This window comes from Ranitomeya imitator, chromosome 10 (genome assembly GCF_032444005.1).
Source record: "Ranitomeya imitator isolate aRanImi1 chromosome 10, aRanImi1.pri, whole genome shotgun sequence".
Classification (NCBI taxonomy): Eukaryota; Metazoa; Chordata; class Amphibia; order Anura; family Dendrobatidae; genus Ranitomeya; species Ranitomeya imitator.
Genome location: NC_091291.1, coordinates 3607490 through 3621902, shown reverse-complemented (window position 1 = coordinate 3621902; position 14413 = coordinate 3607490). Strand labels below are relative to the sequence as shown.

At 49.1% G+C, this 14413-nt stretch overlaps 1 protein-coding gene across 5 annotated transcripts in view; it reads right to left on the bottom strand.

Annotated features, from left to right (window-relative positions):
- Positions 1–446: 446 nt before the first annotated feature.
- The window catches only part of SPEN (spen family transcriptional repressor), a 76541-nt gene continuing 62574 nt past the window's right edge, over positions 447–14413 (bottom strand). For all 5 annotated transcript variants that reach the window (XM_069742665.1, XM_069742667.1, XM_069742666.1 and 2 more), the window contains 5 exons: positions 6614–14357; positions 1936–2295; positions 1547–1741; positions 931–1089; positions 447–848 (listed from right to left, as the gene is read on the bottom strand). In XM_069742665.1, coding sequence (XP_069598766.1) covers positions 717–848; positions 931–1089; positions 1547–1741; positions 1936–2295; positions 6614–14357 — 8590 coding nt within the window. In that variant the 3' untranslated portion in view covers positions 447–716. The remainder of the gene's footprint in view (positions 849–930; positions 1090–1546; positions 1742–1935; positions 2296–6613; positions 14358–14413) is intronic.

The following is a 14413-nucleotide window of genomic DNA, read 5'->3' as shown; positions in this document are numbered from 1 at the left end:
TTATATATATTTATATATATATATAATATATATTATATACTTATATACACACACCATGGAGAGTCCTAGAATATCCGAGGAAAGGAAAATAGATCTCCCTTTTGTACGTTTTCCCCATGTAAACTGTACATCTCAAATGGAAAGGAGCGAGAAGTCCTCCGAGCAGATGAGACCAGAGCAGAAGATGGCGGAGACCGGCTGCCGATGTGCCCACCTCATTATTAGCAGATGTCCTTTGCGCCTTTGCTCGGTCAGGAGTCAAATATTCACAAGTTTCTGCTCATTTGTCCATTGTGTTCAGGCTTCTCAATATCACAGCATGTCGCACAAAATATGACACACGCAGAAGGGGTAGACGGGCGGGGAATGCTGTACAGAGGTCCATGTCACTAATTTAGTGCAAAGGCAGGTTCAGCTTTTTTTTTTTTTTTTCCTTTTTTTTTTTTCTAAAAAAAATAAAATAAAAATCAAGCACACAAATCACAGCCACCATCTTGTGACACCGCGCTTTCTGGGCGTGGAATCGGTCATCTTCCGTGACGCTGCATCGAGCCACCTGTATGCGTCAGCTTGTCCATAAACATCATGTAAACATCCGGGAAGCAGCATCGCCCGCTCTGTCCAGCGAGCCGCGAGTCCTCCGAAGAAGAGTGGACACGGCACTCAATCAGCGATTTGTTTCTTAACGGTTTGGTGTGCGATGGCGGCTAGCGGTCTCATGCCGATGCAATGACGATCATTAGATGAGGAGAGATGTTGGAGATGCTGGCTAACAAGTCCGGTGCGAGACGAGACAAATGACTTTCTGAAAATTCACAGGGTGGGAAAATCTGCAGGACGTAGGCCGGCTGTAAAAGGAGACAGAAGGAGAGGTGGTGATTGCATGCACGGTCGTCACACACACACCATCCATACAGGAGGCCACTCTACCTGGTTGGACCCTGGGTTGGGCACATTGATGATGCCAGCCGCCTGCTTTGCCTGTAAGTAAGTGATGAATGCAGCTTTCAGGGATTCCGTCTGGTTTACCACATCCTCCTGGTCACGACCACACGGAAGAGCCAGTAACAAGCAGTAGTCGCTCTCCACCTGCGCACACAGAGGAAGAATCAGCATGTACGATCATCTGCACTAGTTGCAGCGTCAGGTTCTGCTGCCAGGACGAGAGCAGAGCGCCGTCTACTTCCTCGGTCACCAAGTGACTGGGAAGAGATTTTTAGTCTTATGTCGCTTTGCACATCGCAGTTTGGGGTTCATAGTACAGACTGCTAGGCATGGTCCGACCGGGCATCTCCTGACAAGAACTCTGCAGCCACAGAGGATATACGAGGCTGTCACGCTCAGGGTAGGAGTTGTGCGGTTGGTTCGTGCATCATGGTCTGAACATGGATGATGAAATGCGGATGAAAGAAACGGACCTGGAGTCTGCACAACCCTTTATGTCTTTTAGATTAAATATGGCACTGACCGAGCAGAAAACACATTAATGGTGACCGGTGATCTGAGCACCAGGCACAGGCCAATCCTTTCTAATGTGACCACTCACCATCATGCGGCGCGCTACCCCTTCCAGCTGAGTGGCCTCGAGTCGCATGCGTTGGGCTATCCTCAGTGGGGGTCCTCCCTCTGGAGCAGGGAGAGACCTGTGCGCCAACACATTATTCCCAGACACAAAGTGCAATTGTACCGCGGCTGTATCATTCTTCAGCGCCAGGAGGCCCTGCCACACGATGGGGTATTTCTGCGGAGAATCAGAGGTAACAGTCAGCAGGAGGGATTACAACCGCCTAATATCACATCAGAGAGGAGTTTGTGCTCCACTTTGTCACATGTGGTTCATAGCTCACATAAAAGATGCTGCAGATTAATGACGTAATAAGATTGAACACAGAGCTGTCCCCAGGGCGTGAATACTTTTCACAAGGACTCACTCACCGTCAGCAGCTGCACCATGTCCACGGATCTTTGTGGAGGTTCTGGTTTGGACAGAGACTGGACTTCGGCCCTTTGGAGGGTGCTGGCTGTGGAGGACATGAAGGCGGCCTGTTTCTGGGACTGGTGGGGGGAGGGTAGCTCTTGTTTCATAGTGATGGTAACAGGAGAAGGATAGGAGGTCTGTGAGGTGTCCACCGCCGCTCTCGGAAGATGCCGCTCCATCTGACCAGAATGCCTGCTGAGCACCGCATGATGAGCCTCGCTGACAGACGGCTGAACTACTTTGGGATCTTGGCCGATTTGTGGTGTCTTGCTTCGTACAGGCGGATTTGTGTGTGAATGTTCATTGTCAGGACCACCCTAGAAGAAAAACATGCAAGTGTTAGAGAAGGAAAAGTCAAAAGATAAAGGAAAATTCAATTAAATATATCTGTGAGGTGTCCTGCATAATCTTGATAATACCTAGAAGAGCAGCGTCCTCAAACACTAGTGATGAGTCCTGAGTTCGGTGGTGCCCGAAGTGAGGCCTGTGTGGGTGAATGCTCTGCATCTGGGTACCCGTCTGCGGCACGAGGACACAGGATTACCTGCGTGCTTCTGTCATTTTTTATCATTCGCTTATATGCATGTTTCTGGCTGTGCGTAGATTAAGGCTATGTTTCCACGTTCAGGATTCCTTCAGGATTTGCTGTGGATTGGACGCTGCGTACATCAGCAGCGTCTAATCCGCAGCGTCCAGATGTTACAGCATACTGGAGGGGATTTTATGAAATCCCATCTCTACTATGCGTGAACGGCCGCCTTCGGCTTCCCTACGTATACGCACATGCGGTGCGTCTTTCTAGACCGCAGCATGTCCATTTATCTTGCAGAGACGCTCCGTCTCCACAAGATAAATAACCCGGTCTATGAATACGACGCGGTGATTCCACCTGGGTTCAATGAACACATCCGGAATTACCGCACCTACAACAGGGGGCGGCCCTTTGGCGGAGCGGGGTATCCGCTGCGTCCAAAGTGCAGAGCTCCCGGACCGTGGAAACATAGCCTTATGCAGACAGCCATTGTAACTAGTGAAGGCCCCGTGCGTTAACATGTGCAGATAAGAACATACAAAAATGGGTGCACAGCCTACATAGCCATTACAGAGTACTGCATCATGTATCAAAGAACATGTGACATAAGGGAGGGGGAAAAAAAATATACTAGTGAAGTGTACACCTAAAATAAAAACGGCTTTTACTGGTGCACAAGCATAAAAATATATATATAAAATATCAATGAGAACCTGAGCGGCACAGTCAGATGCAAACATGGGCCAAGGTGACATACCAGATGGTAGACATAACATCATAATACGGTAATTAAATTAATGGTACATAGAATTAGTATAAGCCATGCATAAATGTATATAGCAGTCACCATATAATACCCCAAAAATTCTAAGGGATAAAGAAATGGTATTGGGATATCCCACACCAGTGAGAACAAGGCATACTGGAGATGAGCTACAGAAAGATTGGAATATACTATAAGGTGCAATATGTAAACCAATGTAATACCGTATATATTCATGTATAATGTATAATCCGACCTGAAGATAAGCAGAGGCATTAATTTTGCCACGAAAAACTGGGAAAACTTATTGACTCGAGTATAAGCCAGGTATGCATTGTCCCCTCATCCCCACCCTTGTCTGCACGGCTCCTATTCCCCACCCTTGACTGCATGGCTCCTCATCCCCACCCTTGTCTGCATGGCTCCTCATCCCCACCCTTGTCTGCATGGCTCCTCTTCCCCACCCTTGCCTGCACGGCTCCTCATCACCACCCTTGTCTGCACGGCTCCTCATCACCACCCTTGTCTGCACGGCTCCTCTTCCCCATCCTTGTCTGCATGGCTCCTCATCCCCATCCTTGTCTGCATGGCTCCTCATCCCCACCCTTGTCTGCACGGCTCCTCATCCCCACCCTTGTCTGCACGGCTCCTCATCCCCACCCTTGTCTGCACGGCTCCTCATCCCCACCCTTGTCTGCACGGCTCCTCATCCCCACCCTTGTCTGCACGGCTCCTCATCCCCACCCTTGTCTGCACGGCTCCTCATCCCCACCCTTGTCTGCACGGCACCTCATCCCCACCCTTGTCTGCACGGCTCCTCATCCCCACCCTTGTCTGCACGGCTCCTCATCCCCACCCTTGTCTGCACGGCTCCTCATCCCCACCCTTGTCTGCACGGCTCCTCATCCCCACCCTTGTCTGCACGGCTCCTCATACCCACCCTTGTCTGCACGGCTCCTCATCCCCACCCTTGTCTGCACGGCACCTCATCCCCACCCTTGTCTGCACGGCTCCTCATCCCCACCCTTGTCTGCACGGCTCCTCATCCCTATCCCCACCCTTGTCTGCACGGCACCTCATCCCCACCCTTGTCTGCACGGCTCCTCATCCCCACCCTTGTCTGCACGGCTCCTCATCCCCACCCTTGTCTGCACGGCTCCTCATCCCTATCCTTGTCTGCATGGCTCCTCATCCCCATCCCCACCCTTGTCTGCATGGCTCCTCATTCCCATCCTTGTCTGCATGGCTCCTCATCCCCCATCCTGGTATGCATGGCTCCTCATCCCTATCCTTGTCTGCATGGCTCCTCATTCCCACCCTTGTCTGCACGGCTCCTCATCCCCACCCTTGTCTGCACGGCTCCTCATCCCCACACTTGTCTGCACGGCTCCTCATACCCACCCTTGTCTGCACGGCTCCTCATCCCTATCCTTGTCTGCACGGCTCCTCGTCCCCACCCTTGTCTGCACGGCTCCTCGTCCCCACCCTTGTCTGCACGGCTCCTCATCCCCACCCTTGTCTGCACGGCACCTCATCCCCACCCTTGTCTGCACGGCTCCTCATCCCCACCCTTGTCTGCACGGCTCCTCATCCCCATCCTTGTCTGCACGGCTCCTCATCCCTATCCTTGTCTGCATGGCTCCTCATCCCCATCCCCACCCTTGTCTGCATGGCTCCTCATCCTTATCCTTGTCTGCATGGCCCCTCATTCCCATCCTTGTCTGCATGGCTCCTCATCCTTATCCTTGTCTGCATGGCCCCTCATTCCCATCCTTGTCTGCATGGCTCCTAATCCCCCATCCTGGTATGCATGGCTCCTCATCCCTATCCTTGTCTGCATGGCTCCTCAGTCCCACCCTTGTCTGCATGGCTCCTCATCCCTATCCTTGTCTGCATGGCTCCTCATTCCCATCCTTGTCTGCATGGCTCCTCATCCCCACCCTTGTCTGCATGGCTCTTCATCCCCACCCTTGTCTGTATGGCTCCTCATCCCCATCCTTGTCTGCACGGCTCCTCATCCCCATCCTTGTCTGCACGGCTCCTCATCCCCACCCTTGTCTGCATGGCTCCTCATCCCCACCCTTGTCTGCATGGCTCCTCATCCTTATCCTTGTCTGCATGGCTCCTCATTCCCATCCTTGTCTGCATGGCTCCTCATCCCCCATCCTGGTATGCATGGCTCCTCATCCCTATCCTTGTCTGCATGGCTCCTCATTCCCATCCTTGTCTGCATGGATCCTCATCCCCCATCCTGGTATGCATGGCTCTTCTTCCCTATCCTTGTATGCACAGTTCTTCATCCCCATCATTGTATGTATGGCTCCCATGAGAAAAGCAAAAAAAAAAAAAATCCTACTTCCCTACCTGCGCGCCCTCGCTGCATCTTGCCCACAGCTCCACCAGCAGCTGGGCGATCACATGTCCCCACCCATTAAGGTAATGAATATTCACTCCACACCTATGGGAGTGGAGAGAGGTGAATATTCATAACTCTTAAGTAGCGGGCACCTGTGATAGCCCGGAAGCTGCTGGAAGCCGGCGGCCGCCACTGTGCGAGCTATTACAGAGAAATGAATATTCACTGACAGCGCAGTGAATATTCATTTCTCTATAGAAGTGGGAACAGGAGTTAGCCGCAGCAGATGGCTCCTGCCTCCTGTGACCGCTGCTCCAACGCCGTTTTCTGGGACTCGAGTATAAGCCAAGGGGAGCGTTTTCAGCACACTAAAATGTGCTGAAAAGCTCGCTTTATACTCAAGTATGTACGGTAAATCTGAAATATTGTAATAATTAATAGTAATCACAAATAGCTGCAGCCAGATGTATCCAGTTATCCAACAGTAAATAGACACAAGAAAAGCCTACAGCAGGTATATAAAGATGCCTGTAAGATTATTACAGTCACTCCCCTGATGAAGCTGTAACCTACAGCGATACGGCTGTCTGGGCTACATGAGCCATGGGTCATCACGAGCGGCATGCTTTCTGCTGCATCGCATACTTTGGGCCCATATGACTCTATCTCGCGCTAGGCATTTTAGCTTAATGCAGCTTTGGCTGAGAATAGTCTATGAACGTTTTTTCATACGTAACTAAAATCACCTTATAAGCATCTTTATAGGCAGGAATTATGCAGTTATGTCTTCCTTTTGGTATGGCAACTTGGCCCATGTTTGCATCCGTGTGCGGTTCATTGGGTTTCATTGATATTTTATACATATGTTTATGTCTGTACATTAATAAAAGCTGTTTTTATTTTAGGAGTGTGCATCACTAGTGGATTTCTTTTTTTTCTCCCTCATGTCATAACATGTGCGGATATCCCTATACACGCTCTCACCTGGGACGGGGTCATACTACGCGACTGCAGGCCCATGGCCGACGCACCAGAGAACGGAGGATGTGGCAGCGGAGCCGCAGGGTGATAGTTCCGGATGTCCGTGTACACCGGGCGATAGTCATGAAATGAGCTCCCGGAGGGATGGATGAGAGGCACATTGTGCGACACTACCACTGGCTGAGATAAGTTCAGGCCGCTCAGCATCCTGGCATCGTTGTGCTGGGAATGAGACAGTTTGACATCAGGTTGTTTGGCCAAGTCCTTCACAGGCTGAGGCGTTTTGCTGGCCGGAGGGGTCTTCACTGGACCTTCAGGGGTCCGGGATCGTCTGGACTCTTGATGATGTTCACCAACAGCAGAGATGTGCATCATCATGCGGACATCGCGAGACAACATGACGTCTTGTGGCACGCTGTACGGATCCAGACGCATCCCTGGGGTGGGCATGCGGTATTCATGCTGCATAACCAGGACTTCAGGCTGGACATGAGCCGAACCTCTGCCAACAGTGTGGTGGTAACGCATCTCCTCGTCTGCAGCGTGCTTGGAAGACATTGTGGGGTGGACCACTTCTCGTATAGTTGCTGGCTGTGGCGTGCTGGACCTCTGAGGTCGCACATCCATCTGAGGCTGCATGGCAGCTCTAGGAGAGTGAAGAGCTTCTGGCCGGATGCCATACTGTATGGCCTGCAGCGGTGGGGTGTTGATTCTCACATCACCTTGGGATAAGTGCCCCAGAGACACGGGCTGCGTCACGCTATGTGGGGGCATAATGACTGTCTGTTCTGGGTGCATGCTCGGGATGTACGGAGGAACTGGTATTCCAGGTCCCAGCATAACAGAGGCGTTGTTAGTTAAGGCAGAAGAAGCTGTAACACTGGGGTGACAGGACCTGGCAAATGGAGACGGAGAATGGCCGGCAGAACAAGGTGAATGCGGCTCCTGCTTAATATTTAGGTGTGGTAGGGCCCGGTCTATTGATGTGTTAGATCCAGATGCCACATGATTTGCCTCTGGAGGGATCTTGCTTGGTAGTGAAGAATGGTGGGGGCTCATGTTCGTCGTGTGAAGCACTTTAGACTCCAACACCTCAGACATCTTTTTACCAGAAGGCCCCATCTGACCGGGCAGCATCTGGCTGTGCATCAGGACTGGTGCGGCATTTTGGGTAAGTACTTTCACTGCTCCGGTCTGCGAGGACGTATTTGGAACACTGATGTGGATCGGTTCTGGTTTCTCCTGCTTTATGCTTGAGATGACTGGTGATGCATTGTACTGGTAGACGGAGGGAGTTGGAGACGCTTTTGGCAACATCTGCGATGGAGTGAGTGGTTCCTGTTTGATTTGGGACTTTGACACTGACTGCTGGATCTCTATATCCACAGCACTGGCTGGGGGAATCTGGCTGATTTTTGCACTGATTCGCTGGGGCCCCTCAGTTTTCTGGCCAGAGTAGCTCAATACCATCACTCCCTGTGAGGTGTTCACTCGAAGTCCAGAACTTGGCCCGGCTTCTGTGGGTCGCTCCTCTATCACGGTCACGGTCTGCTTGATACAGGCCCGTCCATCATTAGCGTTTTGTCTCCCTTTGATCTTCTGAGATGGGATGCACGGTGGAGCGGGCTGATGTTGTGCATGCTTTGGCAGCATTCTCCTTGTTAAATCATCAGGATCAAAGCTGGGAGGTATCCTACTGATAACAGAGGTGGTCTTATGAGGAACTATTAGCCCCTTATCTTGAAAGGCTGGGGCCTCTGCAGCTGGTGGGACAACAGTGTTGGCTAGAGGAACAGCTGATATTTCTTCGGACACTGGCTTGATTGCTTCAACAGGCGGAGGGGAATGTTCTTCTACATGTGACGCAGGGAGAGGCTCGGAGATGGAGGCTGTAACAATACTGGTGGTGTTGCTGGGAGCGGACACATATTTTGGCTCCATTAGTATCTTCCTTAGGGTGCTGGAGCTTGTATCCACATCAGATGCCTTTGTATCAGGAGGTAACGCAGGAGGAGGAGGAGTAGAGATGGAAGAATTCTCCTCATGCCTAACTATCCAGTCGGACAGGATGGCTGGAGATGAATGTGCCAAAGGGGCAGCAGACACTGGAGCACCAGCTTTCCCAGCGGTGGCAGACAGAACAGCAGTGGGCACGCTGGGCGGGGTAACGGGAGCACTTTCGGTACTGGAGCGTAGTTTGAAGCTGCTCTGACTGACATCATCGATGTAGAGAGTTTGGGGCGAGTCGCTCATATTCGTAGTGCCCGATATCTCTTCTTCTTTAAATTCCTCATCTCCTTCCTTGGAAACTGTGTCAGAGGAGGAATTCAAGCTTGTGTCCATGGCAGGATTATGAGGGATTGAGGATGCAGACTCTTCTCCTGGTTGTCCCTTTTGACCTTCGTCTGAAGAAACCTTTTCATCTTTTACAGGAGATTTGCTTTGAATATTCTCACGTACAAACACGTTGCTGTCTACGGTGTCACGGCTCTTGCCAGCTTTTCGCCTTCTCTTGCCCTTGCTACGACCCTTTTGTTTCGGAGGAAGTTCCCGCAGTGTTTCGGTTTCTTTGGCAGAATTTGAAGACTCTGTGAAAGTAACTTCTGGTTGTTTGTTCTCCATCGATTCTCTTGGCTCAGTTACGTCAGGTGCAGGGGCTGTACTGCCAGAACTGGGGGGCGCATTGCTCTGTAAGAGGTTCACCGCTTGATCGGTCTCAGGCTGCAGGTCATCTGGCTGGGTGGTAGCAGGAGCAGTCGTAGATTCAGGAGGAATCTCAGCTTCCCGTTCTGGAGGATATGGTGGAGCAGGAGGAAAGCTTTCAGCATCAGTAGAAATGTCACATATAATGGACCCAATGGCAGCGGCCAATTCGGTTTCACTGGCCTGATGCGCGGGTTTATCCCCCTCTTCTTCTGGGCGAGTCTCTGAAACGCCTCCACTTTGGGGGTCTTTATAGGAGGGAATGGCAGCTGTTTCGGTGATCTTCTCAATATTTTCTACTGCTTGCTCCAATTCTATTTGTCGTGCCAGCTGCACGGCTTCAGATGAAATCTTGGATTCTACCACTGTTTCTTTGTCAATAGTTTCAGGGAACGCAGATTCTGGTGGATTTGTGAAAGGCGGAGAGGCAATATCTTCTTTCTGTGGACTTTTGATTTTTAAAGGAGAAACTACCGTGGGCTCCGTATCGTTGTGAGGCCTCAGAGCGTCCTTCACATCAACCGCATTGAGACGAATTTCTACCTTCTTCAAGTGAGGAATATTCTTGGGATTTTTAGGTCTTCCAACTTTAGGTTTCGAAGCCTTCTCTAGCAAGGATATTTTCTTGTCAGGCAATTCAGTAAGTGGTTTCTCGGTTGGACATTTCTCCGGCTCCACATCTTTTGGATCTGGATTATTGCCCTTGGTTTCTTCTTTTTCTAGTCTGGTCTTACCAGCCTCATCCTCCTGCGGTTCTGCTTTTTCGTTACCATCTTCATTGGTTTCTGCTGAACTCTCCTGGGCCTGTGCTGCAGAGTCACTTTTACTCTTCTTACCCTGTTGGCTGCTGGATAGAGGAGAATGAGAAAGTTTTTGAGATCGTGGAGACCGCCATCCCTCTACCGGTTTCGCATTTTCAGTTGCTTCTTTAATGTCAGGCTCCTCGTTCTCTTGCTTTATTGTCTCTGCTTTGATAGGCGATACATCATCGATGGTTTTCTTGCGAACCTTAGGTGGCCGTCCTCTTCTTGGGGTTGGAGGAGCAGTAGCTGGAGGTTCTGCAGCATCTTTTTCTGGTTTCTTTCTTGTATATCGGGATGTCTCTGTGGACTCTCTGACTGAAGACACTCCATCATTGTCGCCTGTGGTGGCATAAACAGATCTAACATTTCTTCGTGTTCGGGGAAGAGATGGTTCTGAGACGTCCGGTTCTGGGACGGCACTGGGAGATTTTGCAGAGCTTCTCGAACCTCTTTCGTGTTCACTTTTCATTTCAAGGTGTTTCTGGGGCTCTCCGCGTGGGGATGAGGACCTGTTACGCTTCTCACGGTCAATCCTCACACTTTTTCTAGTGGCCGGTTTATCTGAAGCGGTTGACCTTTTGCCTTTCGGGGCTTTTTTATTTTTTACTGCATTAGGAGCTTCTACTTCCGTGTCATTTTCAGGAATAAGAGGCTCAGCTTCATCTGGGGCAGGCTCTGATTTCTGGCATACGTCTGTTTCAGCACTAGTTAATGCAGCAGTCTTTTCTTCAAAGGTCTCAACAGATTCTTCTATCTTTTTCTCAGTCTTGGGGGGAGAAACAGTAGGTGAATCATTTTTCAGGTCGGTGACTGGGTCGGCGCTGACCTCAGAGAATGAAGCTCCTGGTGTAGGTGGTTTTGTATCCAAGCAGGAAGGCTGTTCTACACTCATCAACTGTTCTGGGACTTGTGGTGCTTGAGGTGTGATCACATCTGGTACCTCAGCTTCTTCAACAACTGGATTAACTTCCACTGGGGATGGTGGGTGGGCTGGTGCAAGAACAGGAATGACCACGCTAGGAGGTTTGGCTTCCTCAGCAGCTGGTTCACAAGGTTCAGCTGGTTTCTCCTCCACCATCTCCGGAGGTTGTGGTGGCGTTTTGTCAGCAGTGACCTTTTCTTGGATTGGCATTGTATGCTCTTGTGGTGGAAGTGTTGCTGGTGTTGGCACAACCGACACTGGTGATTTGTTCTCTCGTTCTTTGTGTTCTGGAGAAGACTCGGGAGTTTTTGGTCTAATCTCTTTTTCTTCAATTTTTTCTACTTCTTTTGGCTTTTGCTCTTTTTCTTTCTCTTTCTGCTGCATCTTTGTGAGCTCAACAAATCGACTGTGAAACAGGACCACGGGCTCTTGTACAAGATCTGAAGAGTAACTGATCCCGTCAGAAGAAAGCTGTCTGCCATAAGGACGAAACACGCCTACATCCGAATCGTCATCTTTCCTTTCCAGATGCTGGAGTCTTTTTGAGTCTTGCTCAAATATTGAACTGTGAAGGAAACGAGAGGCAAAGAGTTCTTGCTTTTCCTGCTCTTCCTCCTTGTGGTCCTCCTTCTTGTCATCCGATTTACCATCAGAATCGGTCTTTATTTTCTTTTTCTTCATGTACCACGATGGTATAGGTCTGGGAGCAGAGTCAACTTTCTCCTTACCTTTATTACTGCGAAAATTTGCAAATCTGGAATCCCAGTCTAAAAAAGACCAATTTTCTTCACGAGAAGAGGAGAGAGATTTTGCCCTTTCTAACAAGGCTTTTGTATCAGGGGTGATGGTTTTATCTAAAGCAAAAGAATAAAACTTATTTCTTTCCAATGAGCCAGATAATCGTTCTTCCTTGTCTCTTAACTTATCTTCTCCATCCCGTAATAAAAAAGAAAACCTGGATCCATCCAACAAAGAAGAGACTTTAGGGGAAGCTGGTTTTAGATCACCATCCTCATCAGAGTCTGATGGGACCTCCCCGGGTTCCAGGTCTCGGGGACGCTTTCGAATGGACTCTCTCTTTATAATGTTACTGGGAAAGCTGACATCCACTCTGTTACTCTCTTGTTTCAGGTGATTATCCCACTTGCTATATTCTTCTTCGGGGCTAGCAATGATTTTACCCTTGGAAGGATCAGTAGTACTTTCCTTCTTGACAGATTCATTGGATAGCAACTTCAAATGTTCATCTTTGTAAGTCACATTGGGAAATGTGTTCTTCTCGTCCACATGGGGAGACTCTTTGAATTCTTTGATAGGTATTAACCTTGGTGAGTCAACTGTATAATCATCCTCATTAAATCCAAAAGGTCGCATCCCGGGAGAACAAGCCATTCTCTCAGGCTCATCGCTTATTTGGCGAGAACTTCTATAGTGTCTTTCTGGCTTGGTGATGATCTCATAATCCAGATGATCATTCTTTTTTTTTTTAGTTGGAGGGGAGTCATCGGTGACATCTTGAGGAGGTTTCCCTACTTCATGCACTAGGCTGCGCCTTTCATATTCCTCTGCTTCTTTGTTTGGACTTCTGAACTTTTCGGACTTTAGGATCTCGAGTTCCATCTGCTGCTTTAGTTTGCGGTTTTGCTCCATCTGTTTCCTGTAGCTCTGAGTGTGATCAATGTCAATTGCAAGTTTTTCTTCTGTTTCAGACCTTTCCATGCCTGCCATTTCTCGGGACAGATGGATGTACATTTTTCTGTCATCTTTAGTGGAGTCCTTATCATTATCTTCTGACAATAATGCATGTCTCTGAATGTTTTTCAGGAAGGTCATCTTTTTAGGAGCTTGTTCCAGGGAGTCAAATTCTCCTAAATCTCCAGATTCTCCTGAACGAAACTGTAGATCTGTATTAGACCGACCAGGGATCCCAACAGACAACAGATCCTGCCCATCCTTGGGGCTGTGGATGGTGAACAGACGTTCAGATTTGTTTTTTCGACTTTCTCTCTTTAAAAGATCTTTCCTGGAACCTTTCCTTTCAAAATCGACCTCCCGACCTATGGAAAAGTCTCTTAAAGACACAGGCTCGAGTGGTTTCCTTGAGCCTAAGCGACCATCCTCTTCTTCTTGGTTACTCCTTCGAACGTCCAGTTTTTGTCGTTCACATTTTAAATTGGCGTCAGCGAAGCGTCGTTTACGGGCTTCTAACTTGTCTAGGTCTGCAGACATGATCACCTCTGCAGGCTGTTCGGACTTTAAGTGCTTTTTTAGTTTCTGTTTGCCCTCTTTGTCCACGACTTCAATGTGGCTGGAAAGTAACTTCTCTTTTGGCAACTTCGTTCTTGAGGATTCAGCTTTAATTTGCTCAAACTTCGGTTGCTCTAGTCTGATCATCTGAATTTTCTGATCTGATGAAGGGGACTTTATAGTTTCACCATCTAGCTTGTTTTTTGAAGCCTTATCTATTGCAGGAGTATCAAAGACCTTCCCTTCCTTTTCATTCACTCTCGTCAGAACCACACAAGGCATAAGTTCCAGGCGATTTTTCGATGTGCACTCCTTGTCGTTTTTCTCTTTGGACAGCTGCTTAGTACTCCCTTTTTGTTTCTCTAAGCCGGGCTCTTTTTCATTGTCTTGATCTGTTTCAGAAGACTGGGAACTTGTTGAGTGGTTTTTGGACTTTCGTTTCGACCTCTCGGATTTGTCTTTTTCACCTTTCTCAGTCTTCTCCTTACGCAGTAGTCGTTTCTCTTTATCAGGTCGATCTGAATCAAACGTACGCTCCTTTTCTGGTTTTTCACTTTTTATATAACGTTCAGTCCTAGCTTTGTCGACTTTGTCAAACCTTGAAGGCGAGACAGAACTACAACTTCCACTGCGGTCGGATGAGCGGCTGTAAATTCTCCGCTCTGGGTCGCTGGTAATTCTTTCAGACTGTGATGGGGAGGCAGCAGGACTCTGAGGTCTTCTTGAATGGGTTGGACTTTGGCTACGTTCTGTCTGCCTCCGCTCACTATCTCGCTCTCGATCTGTCTCAAAGCGCTCTCGTTCCCGTTCTCTTTCTCGTCTGTAACTGTATTCCCGGATGTCCTGTTCGTACGGATCCCTAAAATCTCTATATTCTCTTGACTCATCGTAGAATCGCTGCTCATAATAATCGCCCTGGTAGGATTCCCAGTCTGGGAAGAATTCTCTGCTCCGTGCAGGGTGCTCTCTCCTCGTTTCCTCCGGGTATGTCCCAGTAGTCCGGGCACTATCATAGTAAGTGCGCTCCGTGGTAGTTAATTCATGGAATGATCCCCTTCGGGTATCATCACTCCTGGAAAGAAACAAAGACAGCATGATAGCCCTGAATATCCAACCTGAAAACACTGA